The sequence below is a fragment of the Toxorhynchites rutilus genome, chromosome 2 (assembly GCF_029784135.1).
Source record: "Toxorhynchites rutilus septentrionalis strain SRP chromosome 2, ASM2978413v1, whole genome shotgun sequence".
Classification (NCBI taxonomy): domain Eukaryota; kingdom Metazoa; phylum Arthropoda; class Insecta; order Diptera; family Culicidae; genus Toxorhynchites; species Toxorhynchites rutilus.
Window position 1 is genome coordinate 298,474,553 of NC_073745.1, and position 26,453 is coordinate 298,501,005.

Genomic DNA, 26,453 nt, shown 5'->3' on the forward strand with positions numbered 1-26,453 from the left:
TCTGGGCCGTTTTTAGAGGCGAATGAACTGAAAAGTTTAAAGCCTCTTTAATCCAACATCATCATCATCTCTGGACCTGATTCTCGAATACACTTCACGGTGGAAACGAAATAAACGGCACGCCATTTAACTACGTTTTACGAGTTAGTGAAGTGTCGAAGATAATGATGAGTTTTCAGGCAGAATGAGCACTTTTCAAATAAAAAATCATTAATGAAAATTAACCTCTTCGTATCAAACTGGTATTCAATGTGAGTGGAAAACTTTGTTTTCTTCGTGTGATATAATAATCTCATACAAAAATTTAATCCGAAGATTTGATTTTATAATGATAAATTTAGTGGGAAACTAATCTCGCATCCAGATGTCGACACCGTACCGTTGTCATCGCGAATACGTTTCATACCGTTTCCACCGTGAAGTGTATTCGTAGTGTATTCGAGAATCAGGCCCTCTGTCTAGGCCGTGTATTTGGCAAACTATACGAAAAGCTTTCATATGCTTTCATTTAAATGTGTCTCCTGTTTCGCTCCCTCATATTGGCTCTAGCATATATATTATACAAATGATTTACATGTATTGGGGAGTAGAACATTTTATGTTATCTTTCAGCTCATTTAGTGTAATAAATCGGGATGCCAGAACATGTGCTTAAAATTAACTTTGGGTGTACACATCATGGCAGCCCTTTGGCTGTCTTACTTACCAGATCCCGATGACATCTGATTGCAGCTGTCCGATACTATATTGTGGGTTTATGATTCGCTTTGGTTGAATGCGATTTTGTTTTTTTTTATAGTCTGCTACACAGAATGTTTGTTTTGGAGCTGCTGCCAATTGTCCGAATGACATGGTCATTTTACAGCTGATAGATTATTATTTTCTGCATCCAGTGGTGTAAGTAACTCAATTTTGGTTCGTTTTGACAGAACCCCGACCAAATATTCTCCCATGTAAAACGTATGGTCGCATTCACACACGCCAGCAACAGCAACTTCGCCGTCGGCAAAATGAGGCCAAGAGAAAATATAAAATGGAAAATGAGGAAAATATTTTATAAATAAAATATCGTGGATAATGAAGTTGTCTTCTGAATGGCAACGAGTTTGCGAACAAAACGGCGCATATTTGACTTAAATTGGATAATTTATATGTATGTATAAATAAAGCGTAAAATTTCGATCAGAAATACGACATTTCTTTCTCCTCAACCCTATATTTCAAGTGGCATAAAATATGTTGTTTACGCTTCAACGTTTTGACATATACTGAAAAAGACGTGCAATGACACTAGATTTCCAACGAATGTCTGGAAATTTGATTCAATAATAAAGTTACGCCATTTGTTGTAAAACCGAAGAAACTTACCGGTACACCTAATATATAAAAATGGAATTCTGTCTGTCTGTCTGCCCGATTCTTATGGACTCGGACACTACTGAACCGATCGACATGAAAATTGGTATATAGGGGTTTTTGTGGTTGAGGAAGGTTCTTATGATAGTTCGAGAACCGTTCGGAAGGTTCTTATGTTCCGTTCGAGCTGTTTTTGCATTTCGATCGATCTTTTTCTCTTCGAACATCAAATGGGCAAAACGTTCGAAATAGGGAATGCGAAATTATAACTCAAACGAAATATCGGTTTCGAACGAATTGGAAATCCGTCGGAATACAGAATAGGGCTGATTAATTGTCTGATTTAGGGCTGTCTTCATTCTATCATATTTTCGGTAGCAAACATTTATTCCATGTAACGGAGAAACATGTTATTTGCAAGTGGTTGAAAAATCTTGCACGAGGTTGTTTTTGTATTTCGTTCGATCTGCTTCTTTTCGAACATAAAATGGACAAAACGTTCGAAATAGGGAATGCAAAATTATAACTCGAACGAAATATCACTTTCGAACGAAATGGAAATCCGTCGGAATACAGAATAGGGTTTTGAATCTCTATCGCGTGTAGATTTTCGGATTTTCGTATCGTCGAGTGGTCGAAAATTTACATAATCACATCACTTACCCCAGTGAATGCTGATTCTTACCTCTCCCCACTGACAACTATCCTTCCAATAATCATCACAAGCGAACCACACCATAAAGGCAACCATTCTGGCCGCAAATATCATACTAACATTCCTTCCCTTCCCCTGAATGTGAATGTAAAGACGTGACCGGCGTCGTTATTAACCATTTGAAACTCGAATAATCGAAACTTGCACAATGCGAATGGCCTGCTACTCCCAAGCTCTTGCTGTGTTGCAACCCAGTTAACGAACGAGTGATGTAGCTTTAAATTGATTTTTCACGCAAAGCTTATTTTTTAGATATTCCAGCCGAACGTTATTCAGCACATTAACCATGAACACGAGAAGAAACGGAATCCACTGAAACCCTTTTCGGCATAAATCTCGAACAATTGGTTTCGCATTATGAAATCATTGATATGTACTAAACATTGAATTTCTAACATAACAAACTATTTCTCCTTCACTGGGTAGTCGTTGTTTGCAACGGAAAGTTTGATGCTTCAAGCTATCGTAAAGCTTTATCCTTACTCGACTAATGAATGGTCATAGCCTTAATTTTTGGTTGCACGACTTCTATAACCAGCGTGTAAACACACGCACACATCCTCTTCACTCACTTCATAATTAACTCTTTTCTATCTTAGTTCTATCTAAAAGAGGTCAGAGAGAACCGATTGCCAACTTTTGTTTTCTTCTACTCTACGTTTTATTCAAGTCCAACAGATACCGGGAGACATTCTCGTACGTGACGAACGTAACCATTGTTGCCGGCGTCACGCGAATCAAGTTCGGCCCAAGCCCTTTATAGAAACCGCGCCACGACTCATATCTGAAATGGTTCCGAAGAGAGAGAGAGAGGAAAGAAAAGACAATCCATTACTTTCGAGCTTTTTTTTTTTGCATTTTTCTTCTTATTTTTCAAGTGATTTTATCTTGATTTCCCGGGTAAACATTGGAATAAGGAATTTTGGTTGGTTGTACTGAATAGAGAACTAGCTTAACATTTAAACATTCGTTACACTGTTTAAGATTATAAGTTACTGTCTTCTGCTATTCCTGCGCTTACAGCTTATGTTGATGTGTCTTGAGGTGGGGGTTTTTAAAATAATTCGCTACTTTTGTGGAGAAAAAAAGAGTTACAAACCGTTCGAGCGTAAAAAGTATTGAAGAGATGGGTTTAATTCGCTATCGTATTTTTACTAAGATGTATCATTGGGAATAGATAAGTATTTCAGTTTATGGTGAATGAATGTCTGCTATAAACCCTTACGCAGATAAAAGATTACCGTTGAAACTTCGAAAATTGGGATGGGATGATTGACCTTACTTCACTAATAATAATAGTAATAATAATTACGCGTTGTTTTCTGATATCTTTTTTCAAACTGTTGATGAATGCATGATGTTTGCTGTGTTTTCGTAGTGATCCTACTGATAAGCTCACTTAAAAACTAATCGGAAGGGATGACAAGGGAACGGAAACATATTACGATAAGTCTTTCCACACGTACTTAAGTTTAATCAGTGGGACAGCCAGAAGAGAATCATGTTATTGTATTTTTTTTTTCATTCAAGTATAGAACTTGCCTCTGCTCTAGACTAACATCTACTGCTTCGTGAATTGCTCATAGATCAACATCACAAGACAAATGTTGGGCGTGACATGCACTAGGTATGGCAGAAGGCCCTTATAGAACCCTGACAGTCGTTCGTACCTCCAGGTCAGCTTCACGCAGTCCCAGGTGCCCTTGTAGTTGTGGTTGTGATCCTGGAGCCGGGCCCGTATCACCTGATAGGGATACGTTGCGGCCGCCGCGATCAGCTTGGACACTGCAGCGAATGTCAAATACTCTACGGTAGTCTGGAAGAACAATGGTTTGTCAGTATTACGATTGATTGTCTTAGCGAATGCTCTTACCAGTCTAGCATCGATAGGGCGTTTCCTATTCAGATTGTATCTGTTTTTCATCTCTTCGTAAGTCATGAACTGCAGTGCACCATGTGACACTCCGAACATGCCAGGAACGAAACCCTGTGAAAGAATTGAAAATTAATTATACGCTCAATGAAAATTCAGCGTTGATGATCTTCCGTACGCTGTACAACCCTCGGACGCCTTCGGTTCGGTAGATTTGCTTCAATCCGTCCACCATTCCGGCGTATCCTTTGGTCACCTTCTGGCCGGGCTCGGTGTACTGTAAGCAGAGCCGTGTCTTGACCACCCAGATCGGGTTGGTCATCACTAGTGTCAGTACTCCAGCTTCGGCTGCGGCCAGCATGTGCAGCGTTGGACCTAGGGGTTGGGCTGAATTGCCGTCCTGGATGTATGTTTTGATGGTGTTGTAGCTGTGGAACATCACAAAGTTAGTAATTATCCTTGAGCGGAAGGCAACAGCTGGATACTCACAACAGGAAATAAAATCCCCAGGCACTGCCAGAACCCCACACATTGGGAGTGACTCCCTTGTAGAGGCCTCGGAAGCCTTCCTGGCGGAATATGGTCAGGAATGCACCCGTTAGACCGCGGTACTGTGGCATCGCTGCCGTTCGGCCGTCGTTTACTGGAATGGACAAAATATTACATTAGTTTCGAGAATTGCCGAAAATTCAACCCAAATAAAAATTTTCCCTCATCCGAGAAAGGGCAAATTCGAAGAACGGCTTTAGGTTGTGTTTTTTTTGACGTAGGACTTCGTCTAACCGGAAGATATAGGGGGTGAAATGGAAATCTATGCACTGAACAAGTAGGAAAAAATGCAAGATTTGGAACGCTTATAACTCGAGCATTTCTCAATAGATCGCAAAGATTTTTGCATCAATTGATAGGAAATATATCTACGCATCTATCATAACGAATAACATATCATTTTTCTTGAGATAAATAATTGAATAATTGTGAAATAACAAGCATTGTCCAAATGCACTATGTGCCCATTTTTGATTGGTCCATTTTGTGCTCCTCAAATCGTACCGACCAAAACGGGCAACCAGAGCAGCAGCGAAATAGAATGAAGCACGATTGGAAAGGAAAAAGAAAAAAATGAACGAAACATTGGTCGCAGTCTCACACATGCGTAATTCTCGAGCCAGCCAGTCAGCTTAAAAATCCCCGCTCCGCTGCCGTAACGATCATTCTTTGTGTGGACACCAACTGGACAACATCGTTGCTGGACGAGCTGGACGGCGAGGAATCGAGTGCCTTTCTCAAGGCAAGAGGGTGGAAGTGGTAGCGCTGGAGTAGAGTAGAGTAGAGTTTTCAAAGGGCCTTTCTCAAGGCTAGAGACGAATGAACTGCAAAAGTTTAAAGTCTCTGTAATACAAGACCTTCCTTCCTTCTGTAACGATCATTCTCATTCAAACCGTACACCACATCGGTTCGCATCACAACACCTCAACAAACCAACCTAAGCAGCCATGTCTGGACATGGTAAAGGAGGAAAAGTGAAGGGAAAGGCAAAATCCCGCTCGAACCGTGTTGATCTGGAGTTCCCCGCAAGGGTAGCTAGGCCGAGCGCGTTAGTACCAGTGCACCAGTCCACCTAGCCGGCGTTATATAGTTTCGGCCGCCGAAGTGATCGAGTTGGCTGGTAAAGCTGCTCGCGACGATAAGAAAAACCGCATTCAGAACAGAACACATTCGGTTCGGTGGACATCAAGACAACAGGCAGTTGCAGCGAGTGGCAAACGCATTCGCAAAACGGCAGCAGGTAGCATAAGAAAAAAGTTTGTTCCTTGTACAAACTGCTTTGATGGCAAATCCAGAACAAGGTGGCATCGAGGGCGTTCGAAATGGTTTTTTTTCGAAACCACTAGTACTAAGTTTTCTAAATTGAAACCATTCCATAAAACAAGGCGCTTTTCAGGGCCATTAAACCTTCCAAAAAAGAGTGTAGGAAATACAGTTCAATGCTTTCTATAACAATATCCAAAATAATAATAAAACACAAATTGATTTTTTCATAATTTGTTTGCCAGGATATGATGAGTATGTGAATTTGGCAGTTGTTCTGAGCTTATTGATTTTCACCAATTCTTATATTGCTTCTAGATTGAAAGTACAATAATTTACACTTATCTCGACATTTAGCTAATTGGACGGACCTGTAATGCGACATATTTAGTTGGACATTTTTGTAAGCATAGAGTTTGGGGTCCAAATTATGACTCCACATTGAGAGTCGACACTGTACCACAGTCATCGCCAATGTTCAATTACAGGTTAAAATTGCCTCCAATCCGACACTGAGTGGTGGTAATGCGTCGTGCCATTGAATGTAATTTACTGTACAATATGTCACAAGCTGGATGGGAAGAAATTTTCCAACTGTGAAAGCTATGGCGAGTGGCAAACGCAATCGCTAAACAGAAAGGTTTAGCCGAACAAGATGGGGATATCGAGTGATAACAAAAACAATAAACTCTTCAGATTGAAGATAATTTTGTGATCCTGAAAAGGACCCTTTTTAGCCTGCATGTGAATCCACGAGCGAACAAATCGTAATGAATGTATTTTTTTGCCATCGCTGCCTTTTAACGCTCATTCGTTCGTCTCGTTGGGCTCGCCCCTTTGGCTGAGTCTGCCAATTTGTCTCTATCCTGTGAGCGTGTACCGCTAAAGTACAAAACGCACGGATCCGCTGAAAAATATATCATTCTCTTTCAAACCGTAAATCAGTGTGGTTGTATGGCATCATTTCATATCACATCGCATCAACGGATTGGTGCCGGAGCACCAGTATACCTAATAGCGGTTATAGAATTTCGGCCGCCGGAGTGCTCGAGTTGGCTTGCAAAGCTGCTCACGACAATAAGAAAACCCGCCTACAGAACAGAGCATATTCGGTTCGGAGGCAACAACTAGTTTCAGCGAGTGGCAAACGCAATCGCAAAACGGCTGCAGGTAGATGAAGGAAAAAGTTTGTTTATACAGACGGCTTTGGTGGCAAAACCAGCCACCGTAAAACACGGCGCTTTTCAGGGCCATTAAACCATTCAAAGAAGAGTTATTAAAAGTTATTCACAATACCAATGCATTCTAAAGTGACATAATATGACATATAATATAAACTGATTTATTTTGTTTATGCTTGTACTTGAACTTATTGGTGGTTGGGGTCTTTTAAATTGATCATTCAGTTTTCACAAACCCATGCTTGGTTTCCGAATTAAAAGTGGCTTTAAATTACAACACATTGTATGCAGGATGGCATTAACGAATTCACTCGGTAGCAAGAACTGCTTTCTTTGGTTGATAACTGATGTTGAAAATTGACTGACGTTACATCTGCATTGTATAGAAAATTAACTAAGGAGCAACATGATGAGCTATTGGTGATGGCAACATGATGGTTTTTCAGAACGCTTCTAGCTCGTTTATTTCTCGACAGATCGTAGAGTTCGTCTCCAAAACCTCAGTTCTTTTTCATTTTTATTTACTTTGTTTGCGGAGACTACAAATCTTACAATTCATTCGTCTCCGAAACTACAGTTTAAGGTACGGTAATGTGCTCAATAGTGAAATATATGATATTGAATGAGCTGATAACCACCTATGCATTCCCTATCACAGCCATCATTTTGATTGTAAGATATGTGCATACGCCGAAAGATGCCCGGCGTTGAACATTTAATAAGTACAAATCCTTAAGGAAAAAAAACAAGAATCAAGTTTGTAAAAAAAACGCAAAAACACAACACCAAAAGTTCTTTTCAGAACCCCCAACATGTTCATGAAGAGTAAACAGTAAACTAATCCATTTTTCAGGTAGAAAATAAATAAATATATTCGAAATATATATTTAGCAAAAGCTGTCCCCTTTGTATAGTCCTACGTCACTCCGGTTATGTCCCCGACATTATTTTGTTTTAAACTGACAAAATCGGGAAGAAGCTGATTTTGGAACCATTCACAAAATAGGTTCATCAAAGCAACAGCAGAAACTCGGTAGTATATTGGAAGTGACAAATCTTCGAAACATCGAGGATTATCCGATCTTCCAAATATTATCAATGGTAGTTGAGGAGTATCAGAGAAATAAGAACACAATACGAAAGTTATTTGGTTTGACAGTATTGATTCCTGTAACACTTTTTTCCTCCGAATGAGTTAATGTAATGTTTTGAAGTTTTGAAAAGTAAACTAGATTCGTCGCACCTGATTGAAACTATCTTGGATGGATAAAAAATATTGTTTGCGTCATATTTATTAGTAGTACCTAGTTGATATTTATATGCCGAATAATACGCCTTGAATGTATTCTGGAGTGGTAAGCTCTAGAATACGCGTGATCACAGTGCGAGTCGGAGGAAATTTCTTTGACGAAAAGATCCCCCGACCAGAACGGGAATCGAACCCGAAACCCCGGCATGTTAAATATGGAACGCTATGAAACTATCTATTACCCGATAATCAGCCGGAAATTACGTACAAATTTCTCAATTTGCAAGTGAATCATTTTTAGTTTCCTAAACTTGAATAAATTATAATCTTTTATGTCCAACTTTTTTTTCTCTGGTCACGTAAGTCTTGGCATGTAGGGTAACACGGGGTGATTTGGACCACCTCTTTATCTCAAAAAGTACGACTCAACTTGGATGTTTTATAATGTCATCTCCTTTTACAGGCAAACCTGTTTTTGTGCGGTTGCTTTTTGTGCGATTTCTCATTTGTGTGATTTTAGATTTTATTTCATTTTTTTTGTGCTATTAGTTCGTGTGATTCAAGACCCGATGTCACAATAAAATTGCATAAAAAGAGTCGCACAAACGAGGAATCACACAAAAAGGGACCGCACAAAAACAGGTTTGCCTGTACCGTATGTACCTAACGTAAACAAACTTTGGTAAAATTCGATAGGTGGAAGAAAACGGTAAAAAACACTGAACACGGCAAACACATTAATTGCCAAAAAATGTGAGTTTTTCGATCGTGGTTTTAAGGTTTTTCCCGCTGATTAAACAAACTTTTCGTGTATTGTGCAGTAAAGTTCTGTTCGTCTACAGATGAGGAACAATTTGATGCAACGAAACTGTAAGTTTGATAACAATAAATGAAATGATTTGCATGTTGAGTGGGGTGACATGGACGCGTTTCCGTAGGGTGAATTGGTTCTACAGGTCTGAGACTTTTATTTGGTCTAATTGATTCCAGATGCCGCTGAATTACAAAAATAGGATGAGCAGACAACATTGGAAGAAGGAGGAGTTTGAAAGAGCAACGCAGGCCATCAATAACGGATTTTCTTTGACCAAGCATCGAAAGGGTTTGAAAATGCTCTAACAACAGTGAAAAGATCCATACAGAATTCGAGATGGTTTCAATCCAATTTTTCTGGTCTGGAATCTGGTCAAGACACCTGGTATTGATCCCAGAACACTGTTACTGATTGTAACATTATCCCAAAATACTTTACATAAGCATAAGTATGTTTTTTTTTCGATGAAACACACAGTGGTCCAAACCACCCCACAGTTGAAGCTTCTTATAATGATTAAACATTATTGATTGAGAAAACAAGTGTAGCTCAGAGTTCAAGGTGACATTTTTAATTTAGACCGTATTGGTTTGGAAATATTGGGCGATTTGCGTAGGTGGTCCAAATCCCCCCCTTTTCCCCTAAGTGGTTACTTCCTATAGCGGACAAGTTGCATACCGTTAACTAATCGAAACACACAACTTCAATTCGCAAAAGCTATCATTAAAATGTATCACCGATTTCATTCTAATGGAATTTCAACAAAACGGCACAGGCCATACATCTCATTCCAAACAAAATCAAAGAGAAAATTGCTTCAGAATCATCCATAATTTATGATTTTGTGCTTATGAAAGTAGTACGAAAGGCTTTCGAAAGAAATATGCAATATTCGCTACAAATCCCGCATTAAAAAAAATCGTTATCTAACGGGTGTTAAATAAAAAATGAGATTTTTTTCAATACCTTTCAGTAACTCAAATAAAGAACGTAAAATTTTCTTTCTCCAAGAAAATTGCTCTTTGGGCTCCCTAGAAACAGTAGGCGTGTTTGGTTTTGCTAGTTTGAATTTAGTCAAAGCAAAGATGGCGTCGAAACAGCACGTGCTCCGCGAACGCATTGTACGGTTCTACGAAACGCATTTCCAGCAAGGAAAAAAGTTCACGGTGGCACATTTTAAGGAAGAAAATGTACCTGTCAGTACGGTATATCGTATCCTGGGTTCCCTGAACGTAGAGCGGAAGGTCGGAAGTGGTCGTCCGGTGACGATAATGACGAAGCAGAGGAAGACATCGTTAAAGAAGCTGTTTGACAACAAGGACGCAACCAGCCTGCGTGACGCCGGTCGGAAATATGGCTGCTGAGACGATTGAGACGGTTAAATCACAGTGTTGGTGGATGACCAAAAAATACCGCGGGAGGTCTTTCGTTCTGGACGACGAAAGCTATTTTCCGCTGTCCAAAACGCATATTCCAGGAAATGATAATTACTACTCCAGCGACAAGTCATCCACACCGCCTGAAGTGAAATACAAGTTCAAGCTCAAGTTTGAAAAAAAGGTTATGTTGCACATCGCCATTTCCGACCGGGGCATTTCAAAGCCTTGGTTTAAGCCGAACGGTCTGGCAATCAACCAACAAATCTATCGAGAAGAGTGCCTCGATAAAATCCTGCTGCTGTTCCTGAACGAGCATCACACGGATGGGAAGCTTAACAGCTAAAAAAATAAACTATTCAAAAAAGAAATCTTGTCTGAAATTCAGAATCAATTTGAAATCCCGATCATCCGATACACGATGCAAAGAGAAGAGTGACGTAATCAATTTATTTTTCACACCTTTCGGGCAAATCACGCCGTAGATAGGATCAAAACAAAACTCCTTCACACCTGTCAGCAGAACAACACATGTATGCTAGAAATTACAAGAGATAGAAAATATAAGAGATGAAGAGATCTAGAGAAAGGGAGTACGATAGAAAAACTTATTATATTGCACCATAAAACCAACTACAATCTAATTCACTGATGTAGAATATCTTTCAAACAGTTCTCGCGAAACGTCCCAGAAACAGCACTGCTCCATCACACTAGAGATGTACCATCCGCTCATGAGCTGTTCATTCGAATCGCTTCATCATAGTGAGCGGATTCGGATCGGCTCGTAATCAAAACAACGCAGCTCATCGACTCATTACGGAGCTGGAGAGCTGTTGAGCTGATGAGCTGCTGAGCTGATGCGCTGCTGAGCTGTTGAGCTGTGGATCGCAAAAGCTGCAGAGAGTGTGAAATGAGAAACGCGAAAGAATTTTTCGTCTCCCACGCTTTATGATATGACGTTAGTTTGTTTTCGTGTGTCCCTCTTCGTTCATTAGCTTCAGCAGAGATGCCAGATATGAAAAAGGGTTTTGTTTTGAAGATATTCAATCGTTTGTTACTTCATTAAATTTTTCGTATATCGCCAAACAAAATAATAAACATTATTATATGCTTGTAAATGAAATTACTATGTTATATTGTTATTTAAACATGACTGTTGACATACATAAATTTATTTCCGCGTGCTGAATCAAGACAATTCAGAAAACCACCCGGCATAAATGCTGATGATTCATAATGGTGCTTTGTCATCGCGAAGAATTATTTCTCGTTGCGCCTATTAGTAGATTTATTTTTATATCCTTGGATGCAAAAAATATCTCGGTAGTTTTATCAAAAAACGTTGTTTCGGCCAATATTTCTGCAGGCATTTTATTTGGCTACTGCTGGTTCTTCTGTTGTTTAAGTTCAGCATATCCTAAGCATCTTCTATGTTGGATTTCAGCATTCAATATTTGTTGTATATTATGTTATTAGGATTCATATTAGTTTTAGTTTGTATACAATTACAAATTCAATGCGTTTATTTTTTTTGCTTTCGGTCTATCAAGAAAATGCACACTATAAAATGTCCCATGGTAGTAATGCAATTGTGTGGACAACCGCAAAATTCAACTGAGCTGAAGAGCTGTTCCAAATGAGTAACTCACTTGTATGAGCTGAACGGCTCTGAGTCGCTCACTCATGAGCTGTTTTTCCCATCTCTACATCACACCACTCGAAAACAACTTCCACCCATGCGCAGCCCACTGCTTCATTGAAATACCAAAACCATAAAAAATTCGACAATTTTGATGCTTATGTAGCAATATGTTTTAAACATTTGAAAAACAGGAAGTGGGTTATATCTATGGTATAACCGCAAGGGTGACGTAGAACTATCGTTGATTTAGAGATTATTTGTTGAATAAATGAATATTTCGAGGACTTCGAAAACGAGAGCGTTACGTTGGAGGCTCAAGGTTTTATGCATCCAATATTGGATACAAAAAACCTTGTTCTGAAGAATATCTTCAGAAGCTTTCCTGCTAACTGCACTTGATTGGCAAATTACAAAACCAAATGTATGTGGTCGCAGTATTATATGGATAGAAAACATTAAAATAAACTCGCATGAATGTAATTTTCAATTCCAAGGGGAACTGGCAGATTATTTTTCAGCAACGATCACTTCTTTCCAGGTTTCTTCTCGATAACCAGCAAACGAAAAGAGTTGCGCGCGTGTATGTGTGTGTGCGTGGCGGCTACTTCGATGTCTTCCCGGGGAACCGTTTTTCGATGCTGATACTCTCTTAGTCACCTTCTCTTCTCCTTCTGATCGATCGGCTTTTCTGCGCTACCTCACAGTTAAAACAAACTGATTGCATTTCAGGTCAGGTCAGGTAATGTATCCCTCGATCCCTCGCCGTCCAGCTCGTTCAGTAACGATGTTGTCTTGTCGATGTCCTCACGAAAAATGAATGGGTTTCACCACCATACGCTTAAGTATGCTTTTCGTGCGTGATTGAATCGAGAGAAGGTGTGGTTTACGATGGCAATTCGGAAGGAAAACTAGAGGGGAATGAACTATCGATTGAAAATTATATAATTTTCGCGATGCGAAACATTTTCCGTTGCGCGCGCATACAATATTGGATATGAAAATATCCTACTGATGGGGAAGAATAATGTTCAGAAGCTTTCTTGCTAATTACACTTGATTGAAAAGTTACAAAATCAAATGTATTTGGTCGCTGTGTTATATGGTTAGAAAAAATTAAAACAAACTCGTTCGCATGAATGTATTTTTCAATTCCCAGGGGAACTGGTAGATTATTTTTCAGCAACGATAATAGCAACGAGGGTTCCGCGCATGTATGTGCGTGTGGCGGATGCTCCGATGTTTCAAGCGAAACCGTGGCAGCACTCTCCTCCTGATCGATTCCCATCTGACCTAAGGTGCACAAACAGGCTCTTGGTGACACCGTTCATCAGCGCTTTCAAAATAAACGAAGTTAGCTTCACCAGAACAGCGACAACATGCTCGAATCGCTGTTCAATTATAACTGAGTGGGTTTACAAGCGGCGCTCGCTTATATACCGATTGGTGATTTCAATAGCCTGTTTTGAAAGCAATTTTAAGGCTATTGAAACAAGTTTTTGGATTAAAAAGTAACAAGTATATAACGCGTAGACATTTTATCTTTCGAATGAAGTGTTTATCATACCATTTCGTTCAGTTGTTTAAGAGCTATTAACGCTCAAAATCTCGGTCTCCGGCGTAACGCTTTCGTTTTCGAAACTTTGATTTTACACCCCGGTATAGAAATGAAAGACGTAGTCCTACGTCAAAATTCGCCTGGCATCCCTGAATACCAGAGAGCATTAGGCACACATCGATGCAGGGGAACCGAAAACACACATCCCACTTCAAATCCTTAAAAATAATGCTGTAAACTGTATGTGAGAGAAAGTGAGAGAAAGTGAGAGAGGACGAGAGAGAAAAGTGAGAGAAAAAACAGAAAGTGGGTTATATATATATGGTATAACCGCAATGGTGACGTAGGACTATCGTTGATTCAGGGATCCTTTGTTTGAAGTTGAATCTGAATCCATTCTGAATGAACGTTAGAGGTACAAGGTTTTATGCATCCAATATTGGATACGAAAATATCCTACTGATGGGGGAGAATAATCTTCAGAAGCTATCCTGTTAATTGCGATTGATTAAAAAATCACAAAACCAAATGTATTTGGTCACAGTGTTACATGGATAGAAAACATTCAAATAAACTCTTTCACATGAATGTATTTTTAAATTCCCAGAGGAACTGACAGACTATTTTCCGGTTCTTTCTCGATGCTGAATGGTATCCAAGCGGAAAGAATTCCGCGCGTGTATGTGTGTGTGTGTGTGTGTGTGTAGCGGCTGCTTCGAGATCTTCCCGGGGAACCGTTTGTGACATCACTCTCCTCCTGAAGGATTCATGTCTAGCCTAAGGTGCACAAACAGGCTCTTGGTGACACCGTTCATCAGCGCTTTCATGATAAACCATAACACACCATAACTTCACCATAACAGCGACAACATGCTCCAATCGCTGTTCAATTAGAACTGAGTGGATTTCCGAGCGGCGCTCGCTTATATACCGATTGGTGATTTCAATAGCCTGTTTTGAAAGCAATTTTAAGACTATTGAAACAAGTTTTTGGATCAAAAAGTAACAAGTATAGAACGCGTAGACATTTTATCTTTCGAATGAAGTGTTTATCATACCATTTCGTTCAGTTGTTTAGGAGCTATTAACGCTCAAAATCTCGGTCTCCGGCGTAACGCTTTCGTTCTTGAAACTTTGATTTTACACCCCGGTATAGAAATGAAAGACGTAGTCCTACGTCAAAAGAAAAACTTATCTGACACCGCCGTCCGCTTCTTCCAGCCATGTCTACATTCCCTTCTCTGATGATATTACCGCTGCGCTCTTGCTATGCATAATAACACGAGAAATAATCTCCATGCGCTGAAGGAAGGAAAGCACCACACAATACTACAACACGGCGATCAATAGCCTATCATATATATGGCTTTCACAAACACAAACAAGGCGAAATGATGGCTTCGTCTAATTCATTTCATTGCCAAATCACTCTTTTTGCACTATCCATCCACGAAAATCAAGCAAGCTTCTACTGATTTCAATTTCAGCATAATGGGAAGATCATTTTATCACTAATTTTGCAAACTCTGACACTACAATGCCTAGACAACACAAAGAAATTGATTTACTAAATGCCCAGCTCACTTGATCGCTAAACTGACGATGCCCGCGTTGCCAGAACTGGGCATGCCACATATCTTCTCTCTTCTCCGAAAAAAAAGAAATCGAAAAAAAAGAGAAGAAAAAAAAACATGTGAATTTCGTTTCAGTGTATTTTCCTTCACATAAAACATTTGAACCACCTTTAGAATGTATGAGCTAACTGATGACGTTTAACTAACAAAATATCGAATCAAGTTCTGTTCTCCATAGGGTCGTCCTGAGCCCGTACTTGTTCTGCGCGGTCGTCCAGATCCGCAGATAATTTTACTTCTATTCTTACATACATTTTACATTTTTCTTACGGTCGTCCAGATCCGCAAATATTTTTGCTTTCATTTTTACGCAGCGCGGTCGTCCCGATCCGCACTCTTATTATTTTCATTACAGTTCCTCGGGATTATCGGGAAGCTGATATATCCTATTGAGAAAAAAAAACCGTAGTTGCACAGCGTATGAAATTTCATACGCTCAAAAGAAAACAGATTTTTTTGCGGTTTCATAATTTTCTTCGGTTTTTTTGCTAGTTATCATTTTTTACACTCGTCTAGTAGTTTTGTGTCACAGATTTGAGCAACTTAGAATCCTTTAAGAGGTAAAACTTTGATAAATTTATGTTTACTTTTGTGACTCCATTAAACTCGAACTTTACAAGCTTCAATACACAACAAAACAACAAAAATGACGGATAAAATGACACTGACACAAAAAAACACTCTTAAATTGTCATGTGGTATCATTTAAAATGCGCTTAACACTTCAGTTTCATCAAAAACAGTTTTTCAAAAGCGGGCATTTTTGCGTATTAAATTTCATACGCTGGGCACTAATGGGTTAACACATTTTGATGAACTCAATTCTGATCATGAGTTGTCCAATTCAATAATGTTATTATGTCCACATGATTTCTATGGCAACCGCTTGGCGCGCTGTAGTTTGTTTATTGTGTCCTTCGCGTATAGCAGAAATAAAGTTTCTCTGTGTTGAGTGTGTCGAGGGTAACACGTTTAAAATGCCCAAGAAAAGGCAATATTCTGAAGAAAGCCTAAATTATGAATGGATCAATATGATGACAGTAAACTCAAGCAATGATAAATGCAACATCTACTTGAGAATTCGAATGTTTTCATTCAAAAATGGTGATTTCTGAAACCGGACAAACCATGATCATTTTGACGTAGAACTACGTCTTTCATTAAGGGTGCCAAATCAGAAAACAGGTCACGTTTTTATGAAATAAAGTTACCATTATTAACTATTTTTGCCGTTAACAGATTCTGGCGATTTACATACCAAACGAATCGGAAATTCCCTAAGATTTGTTTGATATGCTATATATTACAATCCCATAGTCTGTATATGGTTTGAATTGATGAAAATTGGAAGCATTCCCATTTCCTCATACATTTGTTCTGTCTATTAGTGTGATTTCCCGAATAGAGCTGTCCATAACGAGCAACTTATCGACGAGCACCGAAGGGGAAATCGTAACATGTAAAGTCTCCGTGAACAAAGGAAAAAAAGAAGAACGAAGGGGAATATTTGCTTAGAGTATAAACAGTGGATCTTGCTGAGGCAAACTTTCTTCTATGTGAGGACACCAACTGGACAACAACGTTGCTGGGCGAGCTGGACGGCGAGGGATCGAATGGTTTTCTCAAGGCCGTGGGGATGGAGGAGTAATATGAGGAAAGAGTAGAGTTTTCCAAGGGCCTTTTTGAAGGCTAGAGACTAATGAACTGAAGAAGTTTAAAGTCTCTTAAATTTAACAAGGAAAGGCATCGTTAAAGTCTCTTAAATTCAACAAGGAAAGAAAGGAAAGCCATCAACAATGCGGTCGTGCCTTGAACACAACCTCCTATAATTTTATGATCATGGTCAAACCATGATCATAATTCCTCTTTAAGAAAAATTGTTAAAAAACATTAAACTTTGAATAATTTCAACACCTTTTGGTTGGGGGTCTCCGTTGCCATTGGTTGCGCGTTCGCTTAGGTAAGCGATCGATCATGAGTTCAAAACTCACGGCCCTCATTGACCATCTTTGTGTTGTTACAGAATAACTACGTCCACGCAACAATCATCAGCGATGGAGATCGATCCACGGTCGAAATAAGATCCGTTACAACTGTTCTGCTCTGCAAGACGAAACATCGGGCGGCTGTTCTACAAATAACTCAACGATGAACTGTCTCCGCTGTCCGGTGGTCTAACTGAATAATGGAAGAACAGAAAGAATACTGTTACGCCTAAATGCCTACTGTGTAAATGTACCATATGCAATGGTATAGAAGGAATACTGACAACTGAAAACTGTGTAATGTGCTGATTATAGATATGATAACCATGTGACATGTACACGAATCAAGTTACAGCTAAAATGCTAATGAGCCTAAAATAAATAAATGGGATGAAATAAAAACACCTTATGGTAGTATTAGCAACTAGAGATTTGGGGCCTTCCAACAAACCCAAACTCGTATCGATTATGTGTGATTTTCATGAAGAAAAATCGATTTGCATTTACTAGCTGCGCAAAAACACCCCAAATCGGACAAACCAAGATCATTTACCGTATATAACGATTGAATGAAATTGAATTAATATAAAACTTGAAGTAGAAGTTTAGAAAGGGTAAAATACAAAGGAAATACAAAGTTTGCGAAAGTGTATGAAACAGAGAATCGAAGTAGAGATAAACAATTCAAGAATGGGAGAACTGGAGTTTAATTTATTAGATAGAAGAAAACCAAATCTAAGACTGACAATTTACGGAGAATTTATAATTGTTCATCTATGTACGAAATTCACAAACATCGCTAAGAGATGTTGGGAGCTTAATAATTCACTCGACAACATTAAACGTGGCCCTTTTGAGACTCGAAGTCACCCCGTGCCAATAAAAGCAAGCTTCTTTCGTGAGAAATTGATCCAATACAAGGAGGTCTATAAAGTTTCACCAGGAGATTGTAAATGCACTACATTCGTCAAACTGCATTTTCTCTTACTGATCCAAATTCATCAAACCAATGATCATTAGGCAATACAAAAAAAAGTTGACTATGTGAAATTGGGACGCAGATCACTTCGGACGGATTGATTGCAGATTCAAAATGTACGTCGTCATCATATTAAAATATTCACCCAACAAACGCTTCAATCGGAGTCAAGTTTGATAGAGGTTGTTTTTGTTTTCGGGAAGTTGTGTTATCCAGTCGCGAATTGATTGAGTAAACATGTAGAATGACGTTTGCAGCCAGAAGTTTGTTTACGATTGGCTGCTGCTGCTGCTGTTGTGTTGAGGTGATTAGAGCCAAACGACATAGAGAATATGATATCGATTGATTTGGTTTTCATGCATAAGGTAAATGAATAGGAATGCCAATGAACTTTCACAACGAAATGCAGTGAATTTGGTGTCTAAAGAACACCATTGCTAAATCACGCCAATCACGTGGATGTCGATTTTTCACACTCGCTCACGTGTTACGCAACTGTTTGCAAATGTCTCAAACAAAGAATGACCGAATATATTTTACCACCACTCCAGTGAAATAACTAATCAAAACATAAGTCGGGTGGGATTTCACCAACACCGAACGATAAATGAAAACGTGATTGATTACATGCAATTGTTTCCATAATTTTCATTCGGATTCGACCAATTAAAGTGCGAGATAGTCTCCTCTTATCGTCTAGAATTATTTTCAATGCCATAAAACTCCAATAAAACTTATCAAACAAACGTCGAATCGAGCACGAGGCGCGCCATGGTTCAATGGTCTCTTCCAATCGAATATTGATTTCTTTAAACCGTGAATCTCGAGCAAAAAAAAACGGGGCAAAACTCACCTGCAAATCGGATCTTGATCAGATCAAGGGGATGTAGCAACAGGGTCGATGTCACACCACCGGAAACACCCGCCATGAGATGCTCGTACTTGACGTGGGCCAACCAGTTGAATTTTCCGGAGCCTCCCGGGACCTTCGGACTCTTTAGGGCCGTAGCCATCTCGTCTGATTTCTGTTCCTTTTCGTGCGCTATTTTGCGGCTCTTATCGATGGCGATGACCACGATGTCTGGCGTGAGGTGATGTGCCTTTCCTTTCCTTCTATTTTTTGCGTTTCTCTGGCTGGACGATTCAGACAGCACTGTGGTGCGTTGTGGCTGCAAAAATCAATCCTATCTGCTGCTGCTGATGATGGCGATGACGATGGGAAGCTGTTTTTCCCAGTTCCGACTGTCCTGCACTGGATTCAAACTCTTCGTCCGTGGGAATTTACTATTACTGCTATTATTAGCGAAATTTTATAACAAAGTGGTGCCGTTACTTTTGTGTATTTTGTTGAGAATTTAGAGAAAGATTTTTCCAAGCTCGATTATATACATTATATACAAGGGGTAAGAAAGCGAACACGACTCCAACGCCACGTCCGGATGGTTCGCAGGTTGACGACGAGCACCTCTTGTTTGGTTTTTTGGGCACCTTTCAGCGGCCATCTAGCGACTGATTAGGGCGCAAATTTCTGACGTAAATTTGCTGCGAATTTCGTAAGATATTTTGCTGTCTACTGCCAAAAGCGGGCGAAACATTTTGCGAGCACTTGCACCAGGTTCACAATTTATAGCTCAATAGTAATTGTCACGAAATTTCCAACACTCTGCCAACGCAACGCGGAAGTGCGAACTCCTATTTTCTCCAAACAATGTCTTCCTTGAACAAACTCTGCCAATAATTGTGTGTGTCGTCGTTTCAAGGTTGCTTATTGATTTTCGTCTTCTTTGTGCTGGATCCGTCGCACAACATGGAGAATGGCTGTTGCTATTGGTGATCGAGAGATGAACACGATGTGAAATGTTCGATGAGAGCAGTAACACTGAGGAAGAATTGGTCAGACACAACACACAAACGCGTGACGATGATGGCGGGATGTCACGCATACTCGTGCAAACCCCAGTCAGTTGGTCTGGCAACTGCACGAAACCAGCTGCACACACTGATAGCGTAGAATAGGTAGGAAATGGGTGGAAAGTTTTTATTCGTTTTGCACGCGGACATTCAGTGATGCCAGGTAGAATAGCTTATAATGTTCGTATAGCAATGGGAAAACGCCAAACCTTCACGCATGGCTTCAAATCGTTTCGGTCTTAGTCTTATATTTATTTGTATTTTTTTTTCACTAGCAAGGAGCGAGGGGAAATTTCCAAAAATAATTCTATTCAAAACATCTGTTGAGTTTTGTATTGTATTACAACTGCTGTAACTAGGCTCACCAAACGTACCGTTTTGAACGGGACAGTACCGGTTTTTCGACCATATTGGATTGTCCCATCTATTTATTAATTTGTACCGTATTTTGAGTATAAAGAAAAAGACAAAATTTTGTAATAATGCTCTGTTGTACAACAATTGGCGATCTAACGCAAAACGTAAACGATCGGTGAGACATCTGGATTTTGTTTTTGAACTAAGAAAATGATGCTAATGTAACCTAAAACTCAAAAAACAAATCACGTATATTTTATTTCCGGGCATTCCAAGGTAGTTCTCACATGCAGGAATCGTGCATTTTTCTACTTGTGTTTGATTGTGCTCTCGAATTTCCTTCTTTAATTCAACCATTGTCAACATTTTTATAGTTTTCACTACTTAAAGAGGTAAATAAATAACATGTTATATATAAAATTGCGCAGAATTAAATTTCTTACGAACTCATCGCAATCAAATAATCTTTTATGATTATAACATTGTAATTTATGGAAAGAACTACAAATCTTCCATAAGCTCACATGGCAAAATTTAAAACCATCATCACTTCCACCGCAGCGCCGCCTAGGTGTAGATTTGTACGTTAGATCGCCAATTTATTTGGATGCCATGCCTTAAATTGCTTCTAATCAAAGATTAGTTAGTGGCCTTTTGAACATTTATTCGATTTATTCGCCTTGTTGAAAGAGGTGATGTCTGTTATTCAAGTTGCTGTTAATTTCGATAATACTATTAGAATTCTCCAGCATAAAAAGGAAGAATTGAGCAGTCATTGAGATGATCTGTGCGCAAATACCGTTTGTAGACAACCCGTTTACACGCGTTTTCGTAGATAATGATTAAGATCGCTTCCACCTGAGGGGGTTTTAAACAAGCAGATATTTCTATATTGGATGGCTGCCAATCCAAGGGAACCCAATGTATAGTATATCTCCGCATCTGAGACTGATTCAGCGCGTGGAAAGATTTCGATTTTCAAGTTTGTATCGAGCAAAACCGGTGTGTGAGACATCAGAATTTGGTGAGACTGCTGACTGCTCGCTAGTGGGAGCGAGACTGAGTATGAGAAAACGCGAATAACTTATTCATACTCGATTGGTTATAAATGGATGGGCTTAATTTGCAAGAAATTTTTCTCTTCAGTGTCCGTACGAACGAACAGAAATCGAACAATTCTTAAAGAGTATACAATTCGATTGGTTCGCAGCAAAACAAAAGTTATTAACTTTGAAAATCTTTCATAAAAACGTGACATTTTATTCTGATTTGGTATCCTTACTGGAAGAAGTAGACCTACGTCAACTAGTTGATTTAAGTGAGATTTTCTTCTCCTTAAATGGCACTAACGTTCTTAGAGTAACATGGCCGTCTCAACGTAGTCTTACTTGCGTCATTTTTATTAGTAATCATAACCACCTCCGCAAAGTCTACTCAGAATCTATATAGAATAGTTTTTAATAATCTAATAACATTGAGTAATAATTTTTATTCAAAATTTAACAGTATTACGTTTGGGCCTGCTAATCTGATACAGAGTGAATTGCTTCACAAGCATGGATTTCGCCACCAGATATCCAAACTGTATCTTCGACTTCTCAAAAAGATCGTTATCATTCACGCTTAGGAATTTCGTTCCAATAAACATCATTCGGGAAAAGTTAACTTGAACTATTTCTTGCGAAGATCAAACCACAAAAATCTGTCGTTTTAATGCTTCCTGGTCGAACATCTATACATCGTAATGCAACAAAATCCGGACACATAAGCGCTTGCGATGATAACTTGAAGCACTAAAAATAGTGATATATCATAGCAGAGCAATTCCATGCCATATCGGCCGGCCGCTAGCCCGATCCTCTCCGATTTTTTGACGTAGAACTACGTCTTCCATTAAGGGTGCCAAATCAGAAAACAGGTCACGTTTGTATGAAATAAAGTTAACGTCAATAACTATTTTTGTCGCGAACGGATTTTGGCGATTTACATACTAAACGAATCGGAAATTCCGTAAGATTTGTTTAATATGCTATACATTAGATTCCCCTGATTTGTAGATGTTGAAAATTCATGAAAACTTTAAGCGTTTCCATTTTCCCATACATTTGTTCTGTCCATTTTGTGTGCTTTCCCAAACAGAGCTGTCAATAACGAGCAACTTATCGACGACCAACGGAGGGGAAATCGTAGGATTTAAAGTCTCCGTGAACAAAGGAAAAGGTAGAAGAATGAAGGGGAATACTTGCCTAGAGTATAAACAGTGGATCTCACTGAGGCAAACTTTCATTCGGCATCGGACTGTTGAGCAATCCAGTTCACTTTTCTTTCGCTGCGCTTCGATCTAAGATTGGACCCCACCAGTGGTAATTCAACTTGGATATCGTCGTGTGGGTTTTCCAGTTCGTTTTACGCGTTATTCGTATCGTGTGTTTTTCTTTCCGCGTCATAAATGGGGTGCTTCGCATAGTGTGTGATGAGCAAGAAGAAGAGGAAGGCAGGCTCGAGTCCTGCAAAAAACGAACGCATTGCCAGGGGCAATAAAATTCCGAGGCAAGCGTCATCTAATGCTGCACGCGATGTTGGTGCAGTGAAAAGCGCTCGCACTCAACCGAGCCTTCGCGAGTGTGACACCGCATCGAACAACATCGAAGTAGGCGATTTCGGCGCGTCGGTCGAAAATGTAAACGCCGTTATTCAGGCAGCAACCAAAATCAACCCCCCGCTGGTGGTGAAGGCGGTCGCTCTTGACAAAGCCATCAGCGAATTCGCATCAATGGATGTTACAGCAGAGAACAAGCTGTGTGGCATAATTCAGTCTTTTTCCAAACTGTTAACATTGTTTGTTTTCCGTCATCATAAGGGCTTCGTTGGTGCCTTTGAGAATGCATCAATGCATTAAACTGACGTTATGGCGAAGCAGGCGGTAAGGTTGAGCGCCAAAAAATTATTTGGGGAATACCAAGCATCTTGAATGTCTTACCGGAATGTTATAAGTTGTTTGGGTTCGCGTGCCAATCGCAAAACTGCCTTCAACTAGGATTGCATTTGCACCAATATTGATCATAATGAAGCATTGCTACTTTTTTCGAGGTTGTTTTTAACAAAAAAAAAAGTTTATTTCGCTTGTTTAGTCACCAAGAAAGTAAATGTCGTTCTGGAATTTTTTATGTGATTAGGTTTTGCTTGTCAGTATCAAAACCTCTTCTACTAAGGGTTTTTTTTTCTTTCTTTATTAAAGAGATTTTCAGCCAAAGGCTGGTTCATCTCTACGTTCTACTGAGGGTGACAGCTGCGCTTCCCTCGCGCATGAAAAAGTAATGCAACTTTTTTCGAGGCCAGTAATATTAACATAAGCATTTCTTTTGAGAATAGCGCTAAATTATGAGAAGTGTTTATATTCCTAGTAGTTGCAAGCCACCAATGTATGGCGAGTTATATAAAATAACAGTGTAGTTCTACGTCAACAATGCGGTCGTATCTTGGACACAACCTCCTATAATTTTTCGAAACTATCTAAAATTACAATTTTCGTTGTCATATGACCAATTCTATTTACGGCTGATGCAGACATCTGCTGATTGAAATATGATGTTTGACAAAGTTGTTGGAAAATCAGTGAACTATTTAGGCAAAATTGCATTCGTAAAATATTCGAAAATGTACACTGCTGCTGGACATTCATGGGCATTCGATTCGATAATTCACTGATATTATCTTCTCTCTCTATATATTAGGCTGTCAAAAAAGTCCTGTGGTATTTCCGCGAGGTGTCGTTGTAAGCGCGTAGTTCTAGTTGTATTCATTGTATCGAGTCATACTACAGCTTGTTGGAAAGGTATTTTTGCGCACTATAATATAGTCCTTGACAGTGTTTTGTTTGGTTAAGTCGTTCGTGAGTTATAGTGTCGCAAATATGGAGCAAAATAAAGAGAAAATCCGACATATTTTACAGTACTACTATGACAAAGGCAAAAATGCATCTCAAGCTGCCAATAAAATTTGTGCAGTTTATGGACCCGATACAGTTTCCATTTCCACCGCACAACGATGGTTTCAACGTTTTCGTTCTGGTGTAGAGGTCGTCGAAGATGCGCCACGCTCCGGAAGGCCATTCGTTGAAAATTGCGACAAAATCGCTGAATTAGCCGAGAAAGATCGGCCAAGAGCTGGGGATAAGTCATCAAACCGTTATTAACCATTTGAAGAAGCTTGGATTCACAAAGAAGCTCGATGTATGGGTGCCACACACGTTGACGCAAAAAAACATCTTTGACCGTGTCGACGCATGTGAATCGCTGCTGAATCGCAACAAAATCGACCCGTTTCTGAAGCGGATGGTGACTGGCGATGAAAAGTGGGTCACTTACGACAACGTGAAGCGCAAACGGTCGTGGTCGAAGACGGTGGCCAAGCCCTCATTAACGGCCAAGAAGGTTCTGCTGTGTGTTTGGTGGGATTGTCAAGGAATAATCTATTATGAGCTTCCTTCCCTAACGCTCAATTCGGACCTGTACTGCCAACAACTGGACCGCTTGAAGGTAGCACTTATGAAGAAGAGGCCATCTTTGATAAACAGAGGCCGCATTGTCTTCCATCAGGACAACGCCAGGCCACACACTTCTTTTGTGACGCGCCAGAAGCTCCGGGAGCTCGGATGGGAGGTTCTTTTGCATCCGCCGTATAGTCCGGACCTTGCACCAAGTGACTACCACCTGTTTTTGTCCATGGCGAACGAGCTAGGTAGTCAGAAGTTAGCCACAAAAGAGGCCTGTGAAAATTGGCTATCCGAGTTTTTTGCCAACAAGGAAGCGAGCTTCTATAACAGGGGTATTATGAAGTTGGCATCTCGTTGGGAACAAGTCATCGAAAAAAACGGCGCATATTTGACTTAAAACAGATGATTGTAACTAATTTTATGAACAAATGAAAATTCAAAAAAAATACCGCAGGACTTTTTTGACAGCCTAATATAAAAATCTCGTGTCACGATGTTCGTAGCCGAGCTCTTCCGAAACGGCTGTACCGTGCTATATCGTTTTTCATGTTGATTCGCATAAGAAGAAGAAGAAAAGTTTTTAGTATTACATTTTATTTTTGAGAAAATTTTCTAGACAGTGTATTTTTTGATTTTTTTCTAGAAATATAATTTCGGACCACCCTTCTTCTTCTTCTTCTTATGCGAATCAACATGAAAAACGATATAGCACGGTACAGCCGTTTCGGAAGAGCTCGACTACGAACATCGTGACACGAGTTTTTTATATATAGAGAGAGAAGATAATGTCAGTGAATTATCGAATCTTCATTCGTAATGTCCAGCAGCAGTGTACATTTTCGAATATTTTACGAATGCAATTTTGCCTAAATAGTTCACTGATTTTCCAACAACTTTGTCAAACATCATATTTCAATCAGCAGATGTCTGCATCAGCCGTAAATAGAATTGGTCATATGACAACGAAAATTGTAATTTTAGATAGTTTCAAAAAATTATAGGAGGTTGTGTCCAAGATACGACCGCATTGTTGACGTAGAACTACACTGTTATTTTATATAACTCGCCATACATTGGTGGCTACTAGGAATATAAACACTTCTCATCATTTTGCGTTAAAATGGAAATTTTGCACCCTAATGAAAAAAACATAAAAATACGGGGCACTTTATCTGTTTGCCATGGAATCTTCTTCTTGAATGGCGTTAACGTTCCCTGTGGAACTTTTGCCGTCTCGACGTATGCATTAACTAGCGTCATTTATTAACACTTAGTTGAAATTTCTTAAGCTAAATAACACACGCCTTGAATGTATTCCGAGGGGCAAGCTCTAGAATACGCGTGACCACCGCGTGCAAGTCGAAGGAAATTTCTTTGACGAAAAAATCCCCCGACCAGAATACCCGGCATGATAACGCTAACCACTCGGCCACTGGTGCACCGCATGACAAGGAATGGTTGTATATATATATATATAACATTACATATTAACATTAACTTAACATATTGCGGCCCG

At 39.5% G+C, this 26,453-nt stretch overlaps 1 protein-coding gene across 1 annotated transcript; it reads right to left on the bottom strand.

Annotated features, from left to right (window-relative positions):
• Positions 1–2,419: 2,419 nt before the first annotated feature.
• On the bottom strand, positions 2,420–20,068 carry LOC129769326 (mitochondrial folate transporter/carrier). Its single transcript, XM_055771528.1, has 6 exons — positions 19,028–20,068; positions 4,434–4,587; positions 4,123–4,372; positions 3,945–4,058; positions 3,742–3,887; positions 2,420–2,855 (listed from the first exon to the last, which is right to left on the bottom strand). The coding sequence occupies exons 1-6, from the start codon at positions 19,185–19,187 to the stop codon at positions 2,726–2,728; spliced, it is 954 nt and encodes a 317-aa protein (XP_055627503.1). The 5' UTR covers positions 19,188–20,068; the 3' UTR covers positions 2,420–2,725.
• Positions 20,069–26,453: the final 6,385 nt, after the last annotated feature.